Raw genomic sequence first — 25,508 nt, 5'->3', positions numbered from 1 at the left:
CTGTGCACGTTGTTACCATCCTTTAATATACAGCTTCATCACAAAGCTTCACTTTAGTCACATGTACAGAAACCCAACCCTGAACAAGGAGGTAGCAGGTGAGTGAGAGATGGATGTGGAACGACAGCGCCAAGTTCACAGAAGTGAAGACAAACTATACAGTTACTGTGGTACTTCACTGAACTGGATCGGTTATACTCACAAAGAAGTAGTGAAAGAAAACAACTATCAAGTATTCTGAATACCGTCATGCACATATGAGTCTACATCAAATACAGACACATGTAAGGAACATTAAAACACGAGTTAACTTTACGTAGAAATATGAGCAGACAAAGATGGAGGAGAGGTGGCATAAAGTGTAGCAACCCGCCACGAGCAGCTCAGAAGAGAAGAACTGATATATCAATGAAAGCAAACCTGCAGCTTCTGGTTGGGGGGGGGTCACTTCTATTAAATAACCCAGAAGTGACTGTGTAACGCCCCGCTGCCCAGAACCAGAGCGCAGGCGGAAAGACGGACGCGTCGGAGGAGAGGTCGCTTTGTGCGTGTTCAGGACAGACGGGGGGGGTCGAAAACCATGTCCAGATCTCCGATTACTTTTATGACGTGGTTTGAGTTTAATTGAACTTCTCTGCGTTCTAAGCGGTCACTTCGTTAGTTATTCTTTATTCAATGTGTTGGCGTAAATATGTTGTCAGCCAATCAGACGGCAGCAGCAGCTCACCGCTGAGGCTCAAAGCAGGTATCGAATGGCTAGAGAGACGCTCGGTGTTCGACATAGAACCACCTGAAAAACGCCCCGAGGTCAGAGAACGACCAGGCCGATTCGAGGCGGTGGAAACATGGCCAGAAAGAACGCCAGTCATCGACATGACGCAACATGGTGCCCCTCCTGCCAGCCTGAAAATCACGGACCCATCCCGCCTCGCATCACCGGCTCAGGCTGGTGGAGGTGGTACCGTGGTGCACGCTTAAGGCCTCTCCATCCCTGAACGATGAGGTCACTGTGGTAAAATGAGCGTCTTTGGGGTGAGCTGGAGGAGGAGACTGTCGTCGTGGACGTGCAGCTGAGAAGGCTGCAGCATCTGCGTGATGCCGCATGTCGGTACGGACTGTGATCTCTGAGGAACGTCTCCAGCACCTTGAGTGTATTAAGGCCGTTTCCTAAAGTGAGTCCAAACCAGAACTAATCTAAAAAAGTGTCCAGTGAGAGAGGATGTACAAACAATAGCAACGGGAAGTGGCCTACAATCAAGGTCACGGCCAGGTCCACGAATGAGATTTAATGTAGTTCGTTGCTGGCAGAGAAAGGCATTTGTGATATGAGCTACAGACGAACGAAGTCACCTGAGAGGCTTTAAGGCAGACATCTGACGTGATCTGTGACCTCAAGAGGAGCAGGACCGAGCACCGACAAGCCAACATCCAGCTTGAACACATCGGCGTTTCAGGGCGGTAGCGTCTGACCCCGCTAGCGACAGGCCGAGTGAGCCAGTACCAGCGGGGCTCTGCTAGTCCTCTTATCAGGTCTGGCAGTACTTGTTCTGGATATCATTTCGCTAGTGAGACTTGAAATGAGGATGTTTGGACAGGTTAACGTGATAATAATTGGCATCAAAGGCTAAAGGCCAACTGAGTAACATAAGGTGTGCGTGTTCCAGGCGGCCTGTTTGGTCCCCCCACTTGTAACATACGAGTAAACCATTCTTCATCGTAGAGGTAGGTTGTCCAGTTGTTCTTACACAGTCTACAGGTGAGACTGTCCTCAATGATTATTCATTTGTGCAGTTATTATGCTGGAAGAACGACCTGTAGTGGTTGCTAAAGGAAGTGCCTGGAAAGTAAAAACGCCTGCCTGCTTTCAGCTCAGAAAACGAGCTTCCTCTGGAGATGAAGAGACAACCGACGGCGGCTGATTACAGCAGACGGAGGAAAACGGAAAAGAGGACGAGATGAAAGGGGCGAAGCTGCCAAAAGGTTTCCTCCTCGACTTTAGACAAACAGGAACGGCGGCAGTGTTGAGCTCGTTTGTTTATGTGGACATTTTCCCCTGTCAGCAGATGATTATACCACAAAGCATTCACTTCGCTTCAGTGCCACAAGAGTGACGTGTAACTTTTCTGAAATAACAAAACGACGCTCGTGGTCACTAAACACTTCTCTGGGATTGCGTCGGTGGAGTCGACCAATATTGTTCCTCTTTATACAGTCATGTGAAAAGTTTTGTAGTTTTTCTTTGTCTTTTTTGTGTAAAATCACCAGATTGTAGTGTATTTTCGTATCGAGCGAACACGACTTCAGGCTTTTCACCATGTCACCCATTTGAAACAGGGGCAGTACTACGTACCACCGTGCTGCTCCTGTAGGAGTTAAGAGCGTACGCTGCAGCCAGGTCCTGCTCGCCATCAGCCCTTGATGAATCGATCTGCAGCGGCTGTGCAGGTTTTTATAAAAGCTGGTTTTCTGGAGCACTCATTTATCAGTCCTGGTAGAATGTGCTATGTTTAGAGTTACCATCGGTGTGCCCCAGAGATCTGTCCCGGGACCCTTGCTTTTCAGAGGCAAATGTGAAGCCATATTCTCTGACAGCTAGAAACCACTTGAGATTCACGCGACAGGATATAGAACCTAAACACATCTGATCTACAGCAAGAAAGAAAGAGGAGAGCAGAGGAGAGAAAAGCCTGACAACCTCAATGATCTAAAACAAGGTTATCCATCTATCTATCTATCTATCTATCTATCTATCTATCTATCTATCTATCTATCTATCTATCTATGACTTGGCTGCAGCTTACCCTCTTAAATCCTTTTAACTGGAGCACCGAGGGGAACTTGGTATTGTCCACATGACTAATTAAAAAAAATAAGTAAACAATGGCACGGTGAAAACAGTTCACTATGATATTATGATGTTTACACATACAAAAAAGGCTTTTGGATTAAAAGAGGCGGGGCTACCTTTTGCACGTGCCTGGGAAACTAGTGTTACTACTGCAACTCGGTTAATATGATGTAACGCTACTCTGAACCGCGCCAAGGGGATCCGACGAAGTGATAAGATGCGTTTCGTTGGTTTCCTCACAAAGTGGCACCTCGTGAATAATAATATACCTAATAAGATTACATATGCAGGAATCCTAATTGAATTTAAGTGTTATATTGAACTTAATTGAATTTAACTAGACTGTGCCCTGGATTGAAATTTGCAACATCACCAAACATTGATGGTGTGATCTATCCAGAGTTACCCTCCGAGTACTGTAGTACTCCAGCACGGTACTTTCCTTTTACCGTGGGAGGAAAAAGCTGTTGTTTTGAACGCAAGTTATGCCTCGAAATAGTAAAATATTGAGTGTACGTGAACAACTGGACGTCATTTTTAACATAACCAATCTCTCATGAGAACTCAGCCCGTGGACCTCAAAAGTTTTAAAAGTTCTGAACTAAAAATCTCCAAGAACCTCCAATGAGAACTTAAGTCCTAAACGCCAACGGGCCGAGCAGCACGGTGCGGCTCGGGATGAGGAAAGGCAGCAAAGAACCAAATATGTCCAAATGATGTTCGCTAATGTCCGTGAGCTGGATCCCCCGGCGGAAGGAGAGACACCCGCGGCGAAACGATGAAAACACGACGAGGGGGCCGCTCCGGGAACGGGCGTCTCTACAGGAAGTTGACGTTGTCCTTCGCGGTGTCGATCTGGAACTTGACAGCCCCATCAGAGTTCAGGACAGGAGCAGCTTCACCCTGGATGTGAGATAGATACGTGATCAATACAAGAACCGTCCGAATCCTGCGTCATCTGCACGTATCTGTTTTCAGACCTGAGGACCTCGGCATGAACGGTCCTGCCGCACCTCCAACCCTGGTCTGATTTAGCTTTAATGAACACTGGTAACCTTTTGGTTGTTTTTGAGTGACAAATAAAACATCTATCCATCATCTCGTTGGCAATGTGAAGAGCTGAGAGGGCTCCTTGTCGGGCTGGTTCTGGGTTGGACTGGACCAGCTAAAGGTTAGCATCTGACAATAGGTCTAAAGGAGGTCCTGCTGTCTTTGTTTCAGATGTCATTTCAGTAGCAACATCTGCTAGAATAAGCATCCTAAGCAGAGATGCCCAGACCCCTCCTCCCTACCGAGGCGTCCCCAGGCCCAGCTGAGACATATGGCGCTAGTACCTACTCGGTTCTACTCATCTCAGCTCGGCTCGACTCAACTCAACTCAGCCTAGTTTATCTTCCATAACAATTCAGCATCTGGAGCAGAAGTAGGAGGTTGGAGTGAAGCTGCTATGACGTATTTGATTGTGTGATCTAAACGAAGAAGAAACTAAAGATGTAGAACATGGATGAGATGATAGATGTGCTGCTGGGTCTGTGGCTTGTGTTCAATATCAAGTTAAAAAAATGAGAGTGAAAGAAGCTTCAAGCGGCAACGCTGCTGAAGAGTCAGCTGAAGCCGTGAGCAGCTATGAAGAGACAGAGCTCCTGGTGGATCTGGTCGTTCCTTATCGCCCGTCTAGATCCCTTTTTAATTCTCTCCTCAGCACCAGGTTTATGAACATCTGCACCTCAGAGTTGGATCATTAAACAGACTTTTGCGCTGCCATTGCCTGTCGAATAAAATGAACAAGAAGCCGCGAGTTGCTCTTTCGCTGATTTCCGCCTCCAGATTCAAACGTCTGACGGCCCCGCCCCCCGATCAATCGGTGGCCTGTATTGTGATGACGTCAGATACAGGCCGACTCAGCCCTTAGAACCTCGGCAGAATAGATACAGAAAAAGTATCTACTCTGCACATTAGACCACTAGTAGGAAAGCGCCAAACTGAGGCGAGTCGGGCTGAGTCGGTACTAGTGGAAAAGCGCCAATATAATCTCTCCAACGTGTGCTGGATCTACCTTAAGGGTGATCTCCTGGTTGGACATGCCTGAAACACCACCAGGGACCATCCTAACAGGAAACCTGAACCGCCTCAGCTGGCTCCTCCGGATGCAGAGCGGTGCCGACCCTACGAAGATCAGTCCGTAAACAGTTTTGCTCTGTCTGTCTGTCCTCAGAGTCCGGATCACTGCAGATCCTGCAGTGATGGGGACGTTAGTCCGCATGGTATGAGAGGAGCTGATCCAGCAGTCGAGTGGTTACTGGGGTGAGGTGGGTGGGTGTTCGTTCCACCCGTTTGGATTAGGGATGTTAAAAATTAATCGATTTTCGATTAATTGCCGTTATGAAATTACCCGATTAAAATTAACGATTACAATTAATCTATTTTTTATTTTTTTCTCCGTTTAATTTCACCAGCTGGTATTACGCCCGGACCACATTTAATGCGACACAACGCGCTGCGCCGCGCACATAAAGTTAGAAAGAGACGGCGGATATGTTTGGTTTTAGTAACATCATGCTTAGGCAATGAGTCTGCAATGGCCCAGACGGGAGACACATGTAGCTCAGTGCTTAACTTTTATTTTTAATCCACTCTATATTCTTCTGGTTGTTCTCCGATATGTTCCCCTAAAGCCTGAAGGTTCCGCCTTAAATCGACGCAGAGCCTACGCCGTAGCCTACGGCGTAGGCTCTGCGTCGTTGTAACGCGGAACCATAAATCAGCCTTCACCCGGTACATAAATAGGTTTCTCTAAACATCCGTCCCCGCTACAGTTTTAACTAAAAGAAAATGTGCTCCAATACAGCAGGTCTCATAACTTTATTTTGAACACAGCCAAAACTCTAACTTAAAACGTAACTAGAACTTAAAATTTGCTTGACACAAATGACCCTATTATGGCTGCTGCTACTACTAATAGCCTTGAAGTGCACTTTATATTATATTCCTTGTGGTACAAAAATGTCTTTTTGTTACTTTTGTATCAAATAAATATTTGATTAAGGAATACATTAAAATGTCCTTTGTATTTTATATAAGCAAAAAAAATTATGTTTGTATCTCAGATGGGGGAAAAACGCCGCTTATCAACTAATCGATGATCGATCGATAAGGTTATCAACTGTCAATTAATGAAATAATCGATAATTTGCATCCCTAGTTTGGATTCATCTGGTTTGGGTCTAGTCGACTCCCGTCAGTCTAGCATCAACTCTGAAAAAGAGGCCTCAGCGAACCTGTGGGTGTCGCCACACAGGATTTGTCCGATTTTCTTTATACAGTCTGTGGTCCTAATACAGTTTTTAATAACTGACAGAATTTATGAGTCAAATGTGGCAGCAGAGGAGTTTCAGGAACCAAAAACTTAAAGGGAACATCAGTCTGGATCAGCGGTGGCAGCAAGGTAGGTAGGTAGGTGTGTGTGTGTGTACCTGTGGGGCAGCTGTCAGCAGGGGATCACCAGGTGAAGCCACATTTTGCACGTTCGCCTGCAAAACCGGTTCAGCACCAGGTGGAGGAGCGCTGTACATGACACCAGCTGGAGCATAGGCCTACACACACACACACACACACACAGAAATGATGTTAATATAACCTCAGACTTCACCTGTGTCTTTCTGTCCTGAACAAAAACCCAGAAGAAGTGAGGAACACCAAGCTCCTCCTTGATCCTCATCTCTGATTAACCGATCCTCATCCTCGTTTGTGTTAAACCTGCGCTCTTGTGTTTCTGGTCCGTTCTCTTCACTTGTTTACCGTATTTTCCGCACTATAAGGTGCACCTAAAAGCCTTTAATTTTCTCAAAAACCGGCAGTGCGCCTTATATATGATCATTATGGTAATTTCTGTTACAGTAGTCAGGGGGATTGTGGGTACTGTAGTTGGTGTCGCCGAAGTAACTGCGCTAAAAACATCAGGAAACGTCACAGACGTTGAAGACAACAGTAGCGACGCTGACTCGCTTCATGGCGACTGTGACGAGACGGAGCCGGGACCATTGGATGCTGCACTCGCCCAGCTGTCCCATTCGGACACAGAAGAAGATTTCGAGGGATTCGGGAATTAAGTGGAAAAGTTCCCCTCTGTGTTTGTCTGGGGAGTGAACAAAGTTTTCAGAAAGCTGGTTTTTATTTTGTTAATAAATTAAAGTACTTTTCTTCTTGTTTTTTTGTTTTGTTTTTTGAATTTCCTGCAGCATTTAGTAGCATATCCTGTAGCTCCATCAGGTAGATGCGTAACTCAACCCCAGCCACTATAGTTCAGTATCTTACCGTATATTCCGTAGGAGAATATACGGATATATTCTTAGGAGAGTTTTAAAATAGGCCATTTATTGAATGTACGCCTTATGGTGTGGAAAATACTGTTATCAGACTTTCTGGGTTCGTGCAGTCTAGGGGGCGGGGAGTTATCCCTCACATCCCATCGGAGCGCTTGACTCTCAGGCCGCGGTCATATCTTCCCCGAGTCCCCAAATGCAGGATGGGAGGCAGAGCCTTCGGCTACGGGGCTGCTCTCTTCTGGTTTCAAAGCTAAAAGCTAAGACTACCAAGAGACCTGACATCTGGTAGCACATTCCTGATAAATGTTGACTTCCTGAGTTGAATGTTCATCACTGTGAGCTGTATAAAGAACCCTGAACACAATCACAGTTTTCCTACCATTGGAGCCACAGGTGCCGGCGGGTACTGGCTCGGGGGTGCGTAGCCCCACTGTGGATCTGGAGCCGATCCAGGAGGAGGGTACGCTGGGTTCTGAGGGGGGAAGGATGGGTTCTGAGGGGGGAAGGATGGGTTCTGAGGGGGGAAGGATGGGTTCTGAGGGGGGAAGGATGGGTTCTGAGGGGGGAAGGATGGGTTCTGAGGAGGGTAGGATGGGTTCTGAGGAGGGTAAGCTGGGTTAAAACCCTGTGGACGAAGAGTTAGATCAGTAAATATGTAGAAACAAGAAAAACTCAACTAACTACATACTGGGGTGAAGTACTCACCGGAGAGGGTGGGGGGCCGGCACTTGCAGGGGGAGGGTGGACCATCGGACCCTGAACAAGAAAACACAAACCTCATTCAGGAAAAGACTCATATATCAAACTAGACTGAGCACAACAATTAAGGAAATTAGGGTTTGGTAGGTTATTTCTTTGTTGTAGCCAAGCAGCTTTAGCTCGTTTGGTGTATCGCTGTTCAGAGCGACAGGAGTTGAAGTCTAGTGAACGACCCAAACTTGGTCCTGGAATCTGCGTGCATTTACATTTATCATGTTTGTAAATGTTAAACTGCCCAAAAATCCCAAATCAATCCCCACAAATTTCCATAATATTCCTATTACTTCTGGCGGAAAGTTTCAAAATTGGGATGTTTTTCCTTGAAATGTTCCCGAAAACGTTTCCGGGAATCTAAAATAAACACTGGGGAACGTTACTGAGTCTGAGGATGTAACAAACAGTTAAACATCGTTCATGTTTTGCTTTCACGAGGGGATCCCACCCTCTGTGTGGTTGTGTCAAATATCGTACATACCGTGTTAGCGCTCGGACCATAGTAGTGCACCTGGGAACAGAAAAAAGGCATCTGTAGTTTAAGCAGGACAAATCAAAGACTTTTCTTCCCTTTTTGATGTAAGGTGAGATGTTCAGGATAGTTTTCATGTTAAAATAGTAAAAAATAAACCACGCTTTAGATGCCGGGAAGCTTCTATTGCACATACAGCAGTGTCGCAAGCCATCAAATATCAAATACCCTTTTAGTTTTATCAGATTTAAAATTAAAAGAAACCTTTTACATATAAATGAGCAGTTTCTTGACATATTTATTTATGAGTGAGAGCAGACTCTGCTCCGTGGATGCTCAGATGATTGGTGGTTTCCTCCTGCTGTGACTTAAACATGATCAGTCCAGTCTCACCTCTCCTGGTTGTCCAGAAGCGTAGGAAGGACATGGTCCAGCAGGACCCGCAGGAGGAGTGTGGACTATTTCTGCAGAAGTCTGGAGAATCAAAAGCAAGAACTCAGAAACCAACTCATCTGCACCAGAAATACGATGGTGGACGAGGAGTCAGAAACCCTTGTGAACCCGGGGAAAACGTAGCATCCAACAGGAACACCAGTTTTCAGTGTTTCTACTGTACCTGCACCGTTGTAGCCGTGGCGGCTTTCTTTTTGAAAATCTTCTTTCGACAGCAGCAGCAGATCCCGGCGGGGATGCCCAGCAGCAAGAGCAGAGCCATGAGAGGGTTGGCAGATTCGTACTCATGGTGGTCTGTAGCGGAGAAAGACATCATGTCATCTGTAAAACTGTTAACCAAGCAATCTGACACTTAATTAGGGCCAGAGCACTTACAGTGCCAAGGCCCAGGCCCTATTGTATCTTTTTCTTTCTCTCTTTCTTTCTTTCTTTCTCCGAAGAAAGGAGGGCCTTTTTGCCCCCCTATACGTGCCCCAAAAGTCACCAAATTTTGCACGCAAGCCAGGCCTGGCGAAAAATGTGATATTTAATGGTTTGCATTAATGGCAAAATGGCTCAACAGCGCCCCCTAGAAAACTTTGTGCCTCAAGCCCCACAATACGGTTTGATGTACATGCACGAAAATCGGTACACACCTGTATCATGTCGTAACTTAAAGAAAAGTCTCCTGGCGCCATGGCCGAAACCGAACAGGAAGTCGGCCATTTTGAATTAATCGTGTAATTTTGGCGCAATTTATGCCACTTCTTCGACCGTTAATACTGCCCGAACTGTAACATGCACCCAGATGTGTTATACATCAAAATGTGCGTCTACATCCTGCGACGACGCGCATTACTTTTCTCTTTCAAAAGCGTTACCGTGGCAACGCTAGACGCCAAAAAGTGCGACCCCCCTTCATCTGATTGGTCCATTGATAGTTAGATAGATTTGATAGTTCCTACTTTCTGCCATAACTTTTGAACGGGTTGTGATAAAGAGTCGTGGGTGGTGTCATCGGACATGGTTTTGAGTCCTTGAACATAATTGCTGCAAACTAGCCCTGCGCCTTCACTGATTGGTCGATATCTGATAGTTCCTACTTTCTGCCATAACTTTTGAATGGTTTGATATAGAGAGTCGTGGCTGGTGTCATCCGCTAAAGGTCCAGGCATGAAGACTTCTACATGCAAGTCATACAAGCTTCCACTGCAGCACGCCTGAACGTGCACAAGGGTGCGAGGGCCCGTTCATCGCTGCTTGCAGCTTTAATGTTGTTCTTAAAGCCTCTTTAAAGACAAAGAAAATGTAAAGATGTGTCCACCTGATCCTGAGATCTCTGAATCAGATTATGTCCACTTTATTTAAAGCTGAGTCGAGATAAAGTCAGTTCACATTCGCGTAGCCGTTTAATATAATTGTCATCTTTAGTTAGGTGTTAGAATGAGTTAGTTTTTAATCAGTAAGTGCCTGTATGACAAAATGTAATAACGTCCGAATTACTTCATAGTATCTTAGAGGAAATGTCATCATTGTAGGTACCGACTGAAGAACGATGAATTTAAATTTAAATCATTACAACATTACAACCGTCATTGAGCGCCAGCGTCATCACTTCCAGGCAGGAACAGCTGCAGTTCCTTTACTGACCACTCGGCGGTGGCTCCACGTTTGCACCACGTAAATATATTTACTGTCAACTGACAATTTTCACAAATAAGTATGTTTATATTGTATTCTTTGACGTAATCTGGCGCAGCAGTTGCACTTTTTTATAAAATGGCAAAAAAAAAGAAGAAAACTCAAAAGAACTTAAAAGGAATAATTAATGTCTCCGTGTTGATTACATATCTACAAATTTGGATAACAATATTCCTGCATGAAAACATCTTAAAACTTCATTTTGCTACAAAACATCAACGACGTTGAACTTTGTGGCACGTGTCCAACAGCGACCCACCTGTCAGGTCCATCCTGGTTAGAGATACAACTCTGTTCTTGTTGTCCTTCAGGATGTAACGTCCTTCATCGCTGGTGTTCACGTGCACGATCTCAATGTTCGAGGAGTGGACCTTAACCCGATCCCAGTACTCTGGAAGGTCCTGGGCCACCGGAGCACCATCACGGACCTGTGGGAGACCAACCGTCAGAATCCAACCTTGAAGCACCAAGTGCTGCATTTGACGGCCTCCACACCCGGTTCTGGGGTGGCCTGGACACGCCTGGGGCCTCATGTACAAAGAGTGCGTGGATTGCATCGTGAATCCTTGCGTGGAAATTCAGATGTTTAAAACTGTGCATACGCCCCAACTCCACGTACATTTCATTTGAACATCCTCCCTCAAGTAGATCAATTTGAATAGGATGATGAGGATAAATATCCATTAAAAACTGCTCATCCTAACAAAAAACTTGCAAACCAAGTGAAACAAAATGGAGGAGACACTCCTGTCAGAAGTTGAGTCTGAGAAAAATAATTTATTCGGCGACATTTCCTCCTGATTTAAGCTGTAAAAGACAACGGAGTCATGTGATGTAGTTGTGTTGACCGTATTGCATTATGGGTATCGTTCCTTGTTTTGTGTTGCTTTCCGTGAAGAGTTACGATACACAATATATATCTCGATATTTTGCCTTAGCCTTGAATTAACACTTTGATGCCTACAATCACCCCAGACGTTTCATGCAAAAAGGGGAAATCAAAACTAAGTCAAATTTATCAAAACTGTATTTATTAAACAGTTACTAAGCAGTGAGTGGCACAAACATAAAAAGCGTCATTTCAAAACAGAAAATGCACGTTGCATCTCTCCGACTCCCCGTCTGAAGAACATCTGCTAAGTAATGTTCTGGTCCTGGTTTTACCAGGATGAGCTGCTCTGAGCAGGAGGGCCCTTACAGCACCTTTATATTAAGACTATTGTAGGTGTAGGGACTGCAATGTTTCATCCTCTCCTCCTTTACTTTGCATCACGTTCACTTACTTTTAGAAATATGACGTCATATAGTCTTGTTTGACTTTGTTTTGATGATAGTGAATGATTTCATGTGGCCACATTTAAGCAACACTAGGTGACGTTTCTCAGCTCTGGAAGAGAAAGGCTCGGCTGCACGCGGACGCGTGTCGCACTGAGCGGCTCCTCGGCTCTCCGGAGAGCCGTGCGCGTCGTGCGAGGAGAAAACATCCCCTCCCGTCTTTACTAAACCGTCCCAGTTTGCTTTGAAAAGAGGGATGCGGATGAGCTCTGCATTTGCGTTTGCCCTATTGTTACAGTTTGTAATGCTTTATAACTGTTTAAGTTTTAAAGAGAAAGCCAGGCCAACCATTTTCCACAAACTGAACTAAAAGTAAAGGTCAGGTTTGCATTATGCATCTTCAGTTTCATACAAGTAAAAATATTTAGCCACAAACTGAATAGTTTCTCTCATGTATGACTTGACTTTTTTCTTTTCCAGAAATTTAACAACTAAAATTAAATAAATAAAAGTAAATAAATAAATTATGAAAAGTCCCAAACTCAAAATGCAACACGACTGTTATTTAGCTAGCTATAGAGCTAAGAGCTTCCGCCACATGCTCCCAGCCTGAGGCCGTAATGTGAACCCCGTTATCGTTTCATCCCGCTCCCACCTTTGGGGACGACACAATCTTAACGTTATAAAAAAAGATTGATTCATGCTCGCCTTATGAGTCCGCAGCTCAAAACCCCAAACCCCCCGCAAAACGGTACTAGTTTCTTCTAGTTTTTCTGTCCAGACACAGTTATGGGATGTTTTAAGGATCTGGCTTTTATCTCCAGTAGTCATCCCATACGGTCGTCATGTCGACTGAGAGATGTCCGACCTGTAGCAGCTCCAGCTGAAAGCATCATGTTGGTCTGAACCGGAGCAGCTGGTCCAGTTCAGGACAGAGATCCAGGAGGATCCTCTTGGTACCTAAACCAGCTGATGGTCCAGTCTTAGTCCTGGACCAGCAGGTCGGTATGATCTGATCATCAGCAGGTTCCTCTAACGGAGCCAAAGCTGCCGTTGGGATCGACAGGTTTCACTGTTGAGCTGCTGCCTTTATATGTTCATGTGTTTAATTGTGAGATTGTTGCAGCTTCACTCTTGTGTAACTTATCTGGTGATGTGGGGACTGTCGTGTCCTTCACGTGTGGCTGTAAACTTATTGTTGACGTCACGTTTCCTCATATTCTGCACTTCACTGCATCACCAGTGAGTGTCGCCAACGGACAAAACCTCAGAAAAGTGCGTACGCCAGACTTAATGTGTGCGTGAAAGACCGCAACTTTCCACGTTCAAATCACTTTTTGAACATCCCATCGTGAGCGTAGAAAGTAGTGTACGCACGTTTTTTACTTGTTTGTACATGAGGCCCCTGGTCTCCTGGACTGCTCCAGACCAGCCTGGGAGGATGTGAAAACGCTGAAAATGGCTTGAAATATAGTTGCAGCCAATCGCTAGTGGGGATCCTGGTGGATCACAGCAAAGCTAGAGATTCTTTAGAGACTTTAGCTTAGCCCCTTAGCTGCTTCCAGCAGTACAGCATTTACCAAACCGGTCGATTGTTGATTCCCCAAAAAACACTTCAATGAGTAAATGCAACAAGTAAAAGCTTGTTCCTACTCCACTGCTGACATTTTGATGTTTTGTTGAAACTAGTCTTGCTTGTTTTCCCGCCTACATCACATGCTTCATTGAGTTTCCGTGGCGCCTGCAGGCAGCTTCTTCTGCGTGGGCTGGTGTAGCTCTTGGGAATCAAACCCATTCTTTTTAATCAACGAACTAAAACGCCTGTCCAGACTAGCACCACAGTATAGTTGAGGTAAATTATATCTAAATATGACTCTTAAAGTAGAGCACGGTAACAAAGGTCGGCCGGCCGTCTTCCAACTCGCTGTCAGGATTGTCAGTTTTCCATTTTTGGGAGGATTAATCAGGCAGTGTTTCCTCTACATTCATTCAGCAGTGGCGGCCCGCCACTGCTAAATCATAGCCGCCACGCCTGAAATTTTTTTTTATTATAATTATTATTTTTTTTTTTTTTGTCGCAAATGCACCATCACCGCATTTCTCCACCTTCACAGCACAGCCTGTGTGATGATTAGCGCAACGGCGGGGGGAGGGGAGGGGAGGGAAGGAGTGGGGTGTTTGGGTCAGAGTCGTCGTAAGAAAAAAAAAAGAGGAGAAGTCGCTGTAAGAAATAAGGCAGCGAATTACCGGAGAAAAGGTAGACTTATTAGCCAACCCAAGAAAATCAAGCGTGTTTGAAATCCTGGTCGCTCCTCGTGAAGGAATCGCACAGTTGAAGCAGTGCTACGACCCGATTTGCCTCATCCTTTCGCAGAGAGCATGCGCAATATCTGATGTCACGTCAAAAACTATTATTTGTAGTTTAAGTGTGTAATTCACATTACAAATCATGTTTTAATAGCAAAAAAAAAGACCGCATTTCCACGTACGGTGCGGGTCGCCGCGTAACCTGCGCCGTAGGCTCTGCGTTGGTGTAACGCGGAACCATAAATCAGACTTTAGTGTGTGCACTGTCTGCTGTTCGGAACAACTCTTTTTTTCTCTTCTCATTTTGCTGGGACGCCGGGTTCCTCCGCCGAGACACAACTTTTGCGGTATGCGTTCTTTGTTGTGTCTAAAAATGATGGGCAGTGCCGACCCAATCAGAAACGGTACAGATATTTTGGGATTTTAATTTTTTTTTTTAATTTTAATTTAATTTTAAATGATTAGGGTGTAGGAAATTGAGAGAAACAATTTCATTATTGTTTCTATTTGTAGGTGAGACTGACTTGAGAAACAGGCTGCAGGGGGATCATCTTGCAGCATGTATGCTGCTAAGCATCAATGGGCCACCTCTGGGAGAATTTCCCTACAACAGAGCCTTAGAGCTCTTCTTTAAAAAGCCCAGGAAAATTAAGTGCTCTGAGCCTGGGTGCAAACTTTGTCATTGAGTCTACACAGCCTCATCTAGCTGATGTTTACATGTTATTTATTTAATTTTATTGTTTTTATTTATTTTTTTACATTTTCAACTGGTTAGAGTTGAAGTTGAAGTAACATTTATTTATTGTTCAGTGATAAAAGCCAATAAATAGGTTTTGAAAGTTACATTTGCTGTCAAGTGTTCATTTGTGTACGCCGTACATTTACGCCGCCGCCGCCGCCGCCCCCCCCGGGAAGCATGCCCCCACTGCTGAAAAAATTCCTAGAGGAAACACTGTCAGGTTGAGCGGAGTCTGTTTCTGCCAACAAGGCATCACTGCAGAAGGAGGGGCCACACCTGCCTCTCAACATCCCATCATCATCCTCACTGCTAAAGACACGTCACACTCTACTCCATCTACACCCAATTCATCTCACCAGTGTAAAGTTACCAGCCGGCCCAGAGAAGGAGAGCTCGGCGTGGGTGTACTCGAGGCCCTCCAGCTGGATGTAGAGACTCTCTCCTGCGATGTACTTCTGGTAGTTACGTTTGACTGGAACAGAAAAGAGAGGGATTAGGAGGGGAAGACGAGCAAACTCAAGCCATGGGTGTGTGGGAACGGCGTCTCCACAGGTCTGATCCAGAACGCTGCTCTCCCAGGCCTCAGCGCTGACCCCCTCACTTCCTTTAAGGTTTAAAACTCCTGGGCCGCTCGGTGGCGCAGTGGGTTAAGCAGCGGCTCATATACAGAGGCTACAGTCCTCCTGCAGCAGTCGCAGGTTCCAATCCCGGCCTGCGCACCTTTGCTGCATGTCATCCCCAATCTCTCTCTCTACCCCTTTCATATCTGCAGCTTGAATAAAGGGCCACTAGAGCCCAAAAAAATATTGAAAAAAAAAAAAAAAAAAAAAAGGTTTAAAACTCCTATTTATTTATTTATTTATATTCTAATTTCAATATTTCCTGTTACTCTAACTTTTACTGTCTCAACTACACCCCGGCATGTACCGTCTTCTATTTCCCCTTGGATTTACTGCACGTCTTTGTTTTAATGCCTTCTTGCTAAAAAGTGCTGAATAAATAAACCCAACGAGTTTTTGAACGCACAACAGAAGCTGCTGAACAGCCCAACCCTTTATTTACGTTATGACTTTCTGTGTTTAAAAGGTCAACGCACTCTAGCTGGTGCACGTCCTCATCGAGCCAAACTCTGCGGTGGCGGCTGAGAAGAGACAACATAAAACCTTGTAGTCAGGCGTCATTCACACGCACCGACATGCACCTTTTGTATACGGATGCCCCAGGGCCTGGTCTGATCCCGTTTACCGCGCTTTCCCTTCACTTTCCCAACGTGAACTTTATCCCCGAGATGGATGACATGTTCTGGAGATGCACTGACCTGCTTTTAGTTACTTATATATAGTTATAAGTTTGTTTTTAACTGACAGGACTTCAAAAACATCTCCACTGGTCAAAGATTGGAAAGATAAACAAATATAACAGATAATAATTGTTACATTAGTCTTAAAAACTCAGTCCGACTGAACTTGAAGTCTCGTAGTCGGATTAACACGTCCAGATAACGAGGGTGACGTCGGGTTGCTCCTGCGCGCTGAACAATAATGTGATGAACTCTGTTGTAATGTAATCGTCTGTTTAGCCAAATTCTTTATTCATAAAAATAGATATTTAAAGTCATCCCCCAAATTTGTTTTTTTTTTTTAATGAATTTGGATTATATTTAAAAACTTTAAAACTAATAAGTGTTAAAAGGAACCCTGGCTATTAAGACATGTAGGTCTTAAAAGATAAATGTTGGTATCAATTATAACAATGTGATATAAAAAACCTTATGATGTCTTCGTTTTTATAAAATTTGAAAATATAATTTAACTCGTAGGTCGCCATTGTTGTTTACATTCTGGGTAGTGACGTCAGACGGTGGCTCCTGCTAACCCCCGTACACTGTTTTGACACCCAGAAACAGATAAAAACACAGCTAAACAGGTGACGGCGCACCAGAAACACAGATCAAAACACAGCTGAACATTAAGGTGACGGCGCACCTACAAAAAAGTAAAAGAAAAAAAAAAGTGCCGCACCATACAGCATGAACTACAAAAACACCATAAAACTCAGATAGACTAACCGACCACACGTTTCAACTAGCAGATAGCCGATGCTACAATAAAAACCCCAGCCAGATCTGGCGTCATTAAATTAAATAAAGATGTTCTTGCCTATTTGACACGAAGTCTGCGCCTCCCGTTTCGTCAAAGTCCCGGGCCAGTCCCCTCAGCCTCTGGTCTGTCATCACCCAGCAGTGAGGCCGGTTTTAGGGGGGGCAGGGGTGGGCTATGCCCACCCAAACGTTCATATTGCCCACCGGCGTCTCCATCCCGGCGGCGGCGAGAGCGGAGAGCGGATGGCGGTGCGCTGCAGGCTCTAAAGCCCCGGCTACGCCGTCTACGCCGTAGGCTACGCAGGAGCCTAGTGCACTGGTAAGATGCGCACGACATTGATCATTTTTGCAGATCTCCCGTGCATCACAGAACTTTGATCCAGTTTGCCTGAACCGAGATGTCTTATGGGCTCCCTCGTCAGCCTCCACGGCCGGGAGATGCTGCTCATCTATGTTTTAGATACCTGTCCCAGTTAAACTAACGCGGCTTATCTTCCCAGAGCCAACGCTCTACGTCATCGCCCCCAGAATGCATTGCGCAGGTAAAACATGGCGCCCATAAACATTGTAGATTTTTAAAGCAATTAGATTATTTTATGTGTTTCTTTTTTTTTTTTTTTTTTTTAATATTTTTATCCCGGTTTTTTTACCACCCCGTGCTCCTACCTACTGACAGTCCTGTGCATTGCCATCCTCTACCAACCCCGGGAGGGCCCTGCACTGAGCTCAGGTCTCCTTAACCTGAGGAGTGAGCAGGCCGCATCTTTTCACCAGACAGGGTGGGGCTTCTCCGGCCGAACGTAGCGCGTGGAAGGATCACGTTATTCCGGCCAGATCCTCCCCACGTGGAAGGATCACGTTATTCCGGCCAGATCCTCCCCACCCCATCTGGCGCCCCGGTTGGCCAGAGGGGGCAGTGTAGCCCAGGACTGTGTGCATGTTTTTGTGAGGGTAGCTCCCATTAGCTACCCAGGGGAACACGGGGAGAACATACAAACTCCACACAGAAAGATCCTTTCGCCAACCCCACCCAGGGTGTGGGCACTGAAGTCATGGGGAAACTAACACGCACTTCAGCACCCACAGCGTCCCCCGGCGGGAATCGAACCCAGGACCTTCTTGCTGTGAGACGGCTGCACTACCAGCTGCGCCACCGTGCCCCTATTTTATGTGTTTCTAACAACATATTTTAGTATAAGAGAACAATTGTGGCTAATTAGGGACTACATGTCTTAATAGCCAGGGTTCCTTTTAAGTGTTAAGACATTTTCCCACTGATTTAGAAGACTGATATCCTTACTTATCCCTTGTATGATGGACTTTGTTGTATTATTTTACTTAAATGTCAAGTATTTTATTTATTTATTATTGTTTGTAGCTTATTTGGGGAAGGTGGCTCAGTTGGTAGAGCGTTCGCCCATGAACCTGAAGGTCAGTGGTTCGAACCCTAGTTCCGCCTGTGTCCACCAAAGTGTCCTTGGGCAAGACACTGAATCCCCCGGTTGCTCCCGGTTGTCAGGCCAGCGCCGTTGTATATGGCAGCTCCGCCGACGACCGGTGTGTGAATGTGTGCGTGTGTGGGTGAATGTTTGCAGTGTAAAGCGCTTTGGGGCTGTAGGAATACAGCTGGAAAGCGCTATATAAGTGTAAGCCATTTACCATTTATTTACCATTTATTTTAGTATTATATTACTGTATAATTGTCATGGGACATTTAATCTCTATACACTTAATTCTCATGTTTACATACAGTGTCCGATCAGTTCCCTTTATCAACCTCGTTTTGATTACAAATGTATTTGTATGGAATGTATATTTGCCATGTTTGTTTTATAATGAACCTTTGACACGAATAAAAGAATTGACTGACTCACGAATAACTGCGACCTTCACCGTGGAGATGTCTCTGTTCCAGGTGTCTTTCAGGACGTAGGTTCCTTCGTCGTCGAAAGTCACCTGTCAACGACAAGCAGCCCCCCCCGTCAGTGCTCGGTGGTGGGAGGATCGCCGTGTCTCTGACGGGGCTGGAACCGCTCCAGAGCCGGGATGGGAATCGAGAACCGGTTCTTGTTCAGAACCGGTTCCCAGTGTTTCAATGCCTTGGAATCGTTTGCATATTTTTCCAAACGATTCCAGTGAGCATGAATTTTTTTTTATTTTTTTGCACAGTGATAACACAATCATTTTTTTTTAATCATACAAGGACAAATAATTTGTGCAGGAGAGGAAAAGAAGCCTGAAGGGCTTATAAAAAATCCTCCCCTCAATACAAAATCACCAAAACAAATCAGTCAATAGCAAAAGAATAGAAAGGGAAAAAGAAAAGGTAAAAGAAACAAAGAAAAATACAATAAGTACACAAACAAAAATATCCATGAAATGGCAATTTCATTTCAGTAAGAATAGCCTGATTAATTTAGCCTAGATAAAAGATACCCCACCAAGCTGGTCCTAAACATTTTTAAGGATGACACTAACTTCAGAGATCTATCTAAACAGTTCCAGAGTTGAGGGCCATGGAATCTGATAAAGGATTTGTGACTGGAGGTAAAAGACAAAGAGGTAAATGAAAGTTCTTCCCACCTCTAACTAAATAAGAATGAATATCTGATGATAACAGAAAAAAATTATGAAAAGTGCCTGGAATGTCTTGTTTGAAATGAATGAACTTAAACATAAACAGGCATGTTTGAAACTTGTTAATAGAAAAAATTGATAATAATTTAAATTCGCTAAATAAGGGTGCAGAAGGTGCTTGATGAGAAGAATATGAGATCATTCTCAAGAATCTTTTCTGAATTAAAAATAATTGTGTAAGGTACGAAGAATAAGAAGCGCCCCAAACAATGTTGCAATACGTCAAGTATGGATAAATTAGACTATAATATAATATCATGAGACAGGACTGATTAACTAAGAAAGAAAGAAAGAAAATGATGAAAGATGAAAGAATGATGTCATCACGCATTTCGCGTAACTTGCGTAAGCCAGCAGTCGATAAATCGTATCAATTCCCATGTCTACTCCCGACGTTCGGCTGAAACGCACCTCCACCTCGGAAACCTAAGCAGAGTATTCTCACCTAAACAATGAAGAAGAAGCTTACCTTGTCGATGTACCAGCGTCTGCTGCTGCCTGTGCCGGACACCCTGCCCTTCAGCGGCCTGCTGTAGGTTCAACAGTCACATTTAGGATGCGGATGTTCATAGGATGTTCATCTCTTCATACGACGGTTACTGACCTGTGCTTGTACCTCTCCCAGTACGTGACTCGACTGGTGGGATTGTGAACTGATATGAACTCCATCTTTTCCGTGTTCTCGTGCAGGGTGATCTTCAGCTGGCGACCGTGGGCCAAACGTTCGCTGTAGTCATGATGGTAGTTAGAATAGGCCTCTGCAGAGAAGAAGGCACGAGAAAAACCACGAGAACGTCACATGCTGGCAACACACGAACGCCACGACTACCAGTTACAACCAAAGCACAACAGACTCAGGGTCTTCTCAGGATCCCTGACAGGCGTAATCCCCTGGGACCGCCTCTAGGGGGTGCAATAATTCCCTCTACACCGTCAGCAGGGTGTAGAGCCAACCGCGTCTCTCTTCCCCGGGAGTAACGGTGCCAGAATCCCTCATAAAGGCTGTCCAGTCCCTCTACAGCCAGTGTTATCTCTAAATCTGAGACCGTAGTCCTCCATTAAAAAAGGGGGAGTAACCCCTCCGACTCGGGGGTCAGATCCCGTCCCAACGGGGGGAGCTCCAGTATCTCTGGCTCTTGTTAACAAGAAGGGTGGGTGGGTGCGGCATCCACAGTGATGCAGACTCTGTATCAGTCTGTTGCTTATGTACCGGTCGGTCTACATTCCTACCCTCACCTATTGTCACGAGGTAAGGACGAAGGAACGAGATCGCGGACACAAGCGGTGGAAATGACCTTCCTCTGTAGGCTGGCCGGCCTCTTCCTTAGAGAAGGGTGAGCAGCTCGGGAGGGAGGGAGGGAGGGAGGGAGGGGCTCGGAGCAGCCGCTGCTCCTCCCACCGAGAGGAGCCGGATGAGGCGGCTCGGGCCCCTGGAGAGGATGCCTCCTGGAAGCCTCCACAGTGAGGTCTGGTGAGGGACTTTTGGCACTTTTCCACTAGTACCTACTCAGCCCGACTCGACTCGCCTTTACCAGGGGTCTAACGTGCCGAGTAGATACTTTTCTGTATCTACTCTGCCGAGGTTCTAAGCTGAGCAGGGTTTGGAGTCAGACGTCTGAGTCAGGAGGTGACATCAACGAAAGAGCGACTTGCGGATTCTTCTTAATTTCCTTCAACCAACAATGGCCTGGTTTCCCAGATCAGTTAAGTAGTTCTTAACAGTTAAGTAGTTCTTTCACAGGCTCCTTAAGATGGTTTGAAAGAAGTCTTTCGCTGTTAAGAACTACTTAACTGATCTGGAAAACCGGGCCAATGACAGTGCAAATGTCTGTTTCATGATCCAACTCTGAGGTGCAGATGTTCATAAACCTGGTGCTGAGGAGAGAATTAAAAAAGGGATCTAGACGGAGATAAGGAACGACCAGATCTACCAGGAGCTCTGTCTCTTCATAGCTGCTCACGGCTCCAGCTGACTTTTCAGCAGCGCAGAGACAAACAAACAAAAAAAAAAAGCGTTGCTGCTTGAAGCTTCTCTCACTCTCATTTTTTAACTTGATATCGAACACAAGTCACAGACCCAGCAGCACATCTATCATCTCCTCCAGGTTCTACATCTTTAAGGCTGAATTAAGGTTCTGCGTCACACCAACACAGAGCACACGCCGCAGCCGTGACGCCGTGCTGAACCCTTCAGACTTCTCCGTCTCTCCATTTCGTCGCGGTGCAGTACCCCCCGCTAGTTAGCGATCTTTTTCTGAATGGTTTATCCGACTTTTTCCGGTCACAGTAAATCAAAGAGATAAGGACAACTATTGTGCAAAAAACCAAAACAAAAAAAAATCACATATAAACGAAGAAAATTACAATTTTCGGGAGGTGCACGTCAGTGACGGCGTCAGTGACGGCGTGTGCTCTGCGTGGACGAAAACCACACGCCGTAGGCACGGCGCAGTTTTGACGCAGAACCATATCTCGGCCTTTAGTGTTGTCTCCTTCGTTTAGATCACACAATCTAATACGTCACAGCAGCTTCGCTCCAACCCTCCTACTTCTGCTCCAGCTGGATTGTTATGGAAAAGAAACCAGGCCAAGTTGAGATGAGCAGAGCTGAGATGAGTAGAGCTGAGATGAGTAGAGCAGAGTAAGTACTAGTGGAAAAGCGCCATTTGTCTCTCAGCTGACCAGGAAACTCCTGGGGATCCCTCCAGATTAGCTTCGAGAAGTTTTATTCATAAAGCGTTATTCTTAATATGAAAATGAATGTTCTTATTGAAGGACGGTCAGCGGGGATAATTACGTCCATGCCGGGTCAAATGCACCTTTATGCAAACATGTTTAACCCTGAAATCACCGTTGACACCGGCGTAAAACAAAGATGGCGGTTAGCTGCAGAGACGGCACTCACCTGCAGTCAGAGCAGCAGCCAGCAGGATCAACACTCTCCACGTCATCTGCAGAGGAGGCACAATGTTCATTACAAGGCAGGAAAAGAGGAACATCGCATCAGCAACGAGTTATTTGCTGGTATCACTTCCCATTCTTGTAGAAGCGCGAGGGTGCTACGTTCGTCTGTGCAATATACGTTTTGACATTTATGTACACACTGTTTTCTTTTGGGATGGAAATGGTTCGGGGCTCGGGGACCAGTACGACGGTTGCTAGCTCAAACGAGGTTAAACTGTTCTACATGTGGCTTAAAAACAGAACAGAGGACATCCTGACGTATTTGGAGACAAGCCAACTGGAGGATGGACATTTTTTCCTCTTCTTAGTTTTGTTCTCAATCTACTTCCTGTCTTTGTCAAAGTCTCAAAAATTCAGCGGGGTTATATTGGGCAGAAAGTTAAAGATTTACTATGTAAGAAAGACCACTTCTGACCACTGGGTAGGCATGGGACGATATTAGTATATCACGATATTAGTGGACAAAAATATCACGATTACGATATTATCACGATATTAGCGCGTCGCTTATAAAATTCTTAAAATGCAAGGAAAAACACTAACCGTGGATCCACTGGTTCCTTCAGAACATTTATTCTCAAATCATTCTCAACACAGTGACACTTGAGGTAGAGAACAAATAGTGTACTGTAAATGTTATGCATTACAAAGTGTAAACTATAGTACCGGTACCGGTACTTATTTGAACTTTCTTTTTTTGTAAGAAAATACTTCCCTGAGAGTCAAAAGAAATAAGTGACAAATAGAAATAAAGTGACAAAGTAGAGCCAAATGCACACTGATTGTATTACTCTTTGAAACTTTAACAGTGGCTGGCTGCCTGCTACTTAGTACGGCTCTCTGGAAAAATAATAAAATAAAGGCACTGCTCTGTAGTATACAAAACAAAAGCTGCATGGCCAACACAAAGATTGAGTGAAAATAAAGTGCCACAGTAGTCAAATGCACACGGATTGTACTACTCTCTGAAAAAATATTAAATAAATAATAATAATAATAAATAATATTAATAAAATACATGAAAAAAAATAACACTGGCTTCTACCTGGCTGGTAGCCTTGTGTGACCAAAAAAAAAAAAAAAAAAAAAAATGTGGCGATAATTACAGTACCCCACGATAACGTTATCGTGGCCGTTTTTTATCGCGATATACGATAATATCGTATATCGCCCCATGCCTACCACTGGGGGGGCAGTGTATCACAACATTCACGTATCGCCCCCTTGGAATAAGAAATAAAAACAACTCTAGTGGAATAAAGTGGTCGTCATTCACTGTAAATAAATAAATAAAATAAAATAAATAAAAACATAAAAGTATCAAATACATTTTATTCCTTCAGGTTTGAAGCATTGGAATATATTTAAATGTAATTGTGAGTAAACCTACCCACAATCCTTCACTCTGACAGTTTACAAAAGACGGAAACCAACAAAGTACCATAAAGGTCAGGCGCAGTGGGAGATCTACATAAAGACGCAGCTATTTCTGTCGGGACCTAAATGCCTCCTGGGCTCCAGGCGGTGGGCTACGGAGAACCAAAGGGCTCAAAATTCACCCCCCTTTATTAAAACATGTTTAAAATGGACCTGCCTTTCTCTGTTTCTGGTTTTCCCTGAAGTGTTGCAGTGATGAGTTTTTACCTCTGACTTCATTGTGAGCTAAAAGTTTGTATTTCTTTGAAAGTTTAAAGTGGTGCGGCCGAGCTCCACCAACTCTGTGGTGTACATTTTTTTCGAGACTTTAAGGAATGGCATGGTACGGTGGGGGTGGGAGTGGGAGTGGGGCATGATTAGTCAAATTGTAATAAGAAACCTTATTTCCAGACTGGAACTGAGACTGAGAGACGGTGCAGTTCCTCTGCTGACCACTAGGGTCTGGCTCCCAAAGTGAGTCCATCTCCACTCACCACGTTAAAATGTCAGACTTTGCAGCAGAAATAAACATAATTAAATAAACATAGAGAGGGTTCGTCTAGAGACATTATATAAAGGCGTGTTTCCACAAAGCCGGCGTTTCGAGTAGGTTTCTTTTAATCTCAACGGCTACGAGGGCGGTGTACGTTGGAAACGCCTTTCTTCTCCTCTTTTATCTTGTGTTTGCCACCAGCCAGAAATGTGCATTGTAAAGGCTGATTTATGGTTCCGCGTTAAATCGACGCAGAGCCTACGCCGTACGGTGCGCGTAACCTACGGCGTAGGCTCTGCGTTGGTGTAACGCGGAACCATAAATCAGCCTCCAGGAGAACAGGAGAAGTCTGCAGGCGCACTGTTACAGAGAGGTGTGGTCCAGCGAGGAAAAATTAATTAATTAATTAAAAGAGATCCCTGCATTCTCCACACCCGACTACCTCCCCGCACACGGGGACCTGGTTTTTCGCTACAAGTGGGTTTAATAAACGGTACCCCCCCTCCCTCCCTCCGCAGCCCCGGTCTAAACACAAAAAAATGCAGCGCCGCCCAAGAGTCTGAGTGCTCGCACGCAAACGCGAAACACACAGAAAAACACGCGTGTTTGTGTCTAAACGCGGCTCCGCGCGGTCCGCGTCCACTCACCTCCCCGTGGACGGATAGCGCTCCAGCAGCCTGTTGGAGGACCGGACCGAGGACCAGACCGAGGACCACACCGAGCACAGCAGTCCGAGCAGAACCGGGGCGATCCTGGGAGGAGCAGCGGGAGGAGTGCTGCCTTCACGGACCGTGCTGCCTTCACGGACCGTGGGAACAAACCTCAGATCACCGGAGATGATGGACCAGGCGCCTCCAGGCGCCGTCTGGGACTCCCGTGGAGAAAAGATAAAAATGATCTCAAGTGGAAATGTACGACGGAGTATTAGGGCCAAACTAAAGACAAGAAAAAAAAAGAAAAGAAAAGGAAATTACAAGAATAAAGTCATAATATTATGAGAATAAAGTCATCATGTTGAATAAAGTCGTAATATTACGAGAATAAA

General features: G+C 45.1%; 1 protein-coding gene across 1 annotated transcript; it reads right to left on the bottom strand.

The window, feature by feature from the left end:
- Window positions 1–5: 5 nt before the first annotated feature.
- On the bottom strand, window positions 6–25,262 carry wu:fc21g02. Its single transcript, XM_061724428.1, has 14 exons — window positions 25,111–25,262; window positions 22,496–22,541; window positions 20,195–20,348; window positions 20,060–20,120; window positions 18,828–18,909; window positions 15,209–15,324; window positions 10,791–10,959; window positions 9,015–9,145; window positions 8,792–8,872; window positions 8,408–8,437; window positions 7,879–7,929; window positions 7,553–7,798; window positions 6,322–6,441; window positions 6–3,751 (listed from the first exon to the last, which is right to left on the bottom strand). The coding sequence occupies exons 2-14, from the start codon at window positions 22,539–22,541 to the stop codon at window positions 3,668–3,670; spliced, it is 1,371 nt and encodes a 456-aa protein (XP_061580412.1). The 5' UTR covers window positions 25,111–25,262; the 3' UTR covers window positions 6–3,667.
- Window positions 25,263–25,508: the final 246 nt, after the last annotated feature.

Source organism: Cololabis saira, chromosome 1 (assembly GCF_033807715.1).
Source record: "Cololabis saira isolate AMF1-May2022 chromosome 1, fColSai1.1, whole genome shotgun sequence".
NCBI lineage: Eukaryota > Metazoa > Chordata > Actinopteri > Beloniformes > Belonidae > Cololabis > Cololabis saira.
Note: the sequence above shows the minus strand (reverse complement) of the source record. Positions and strands in the feature narration are given on the sequence as shown.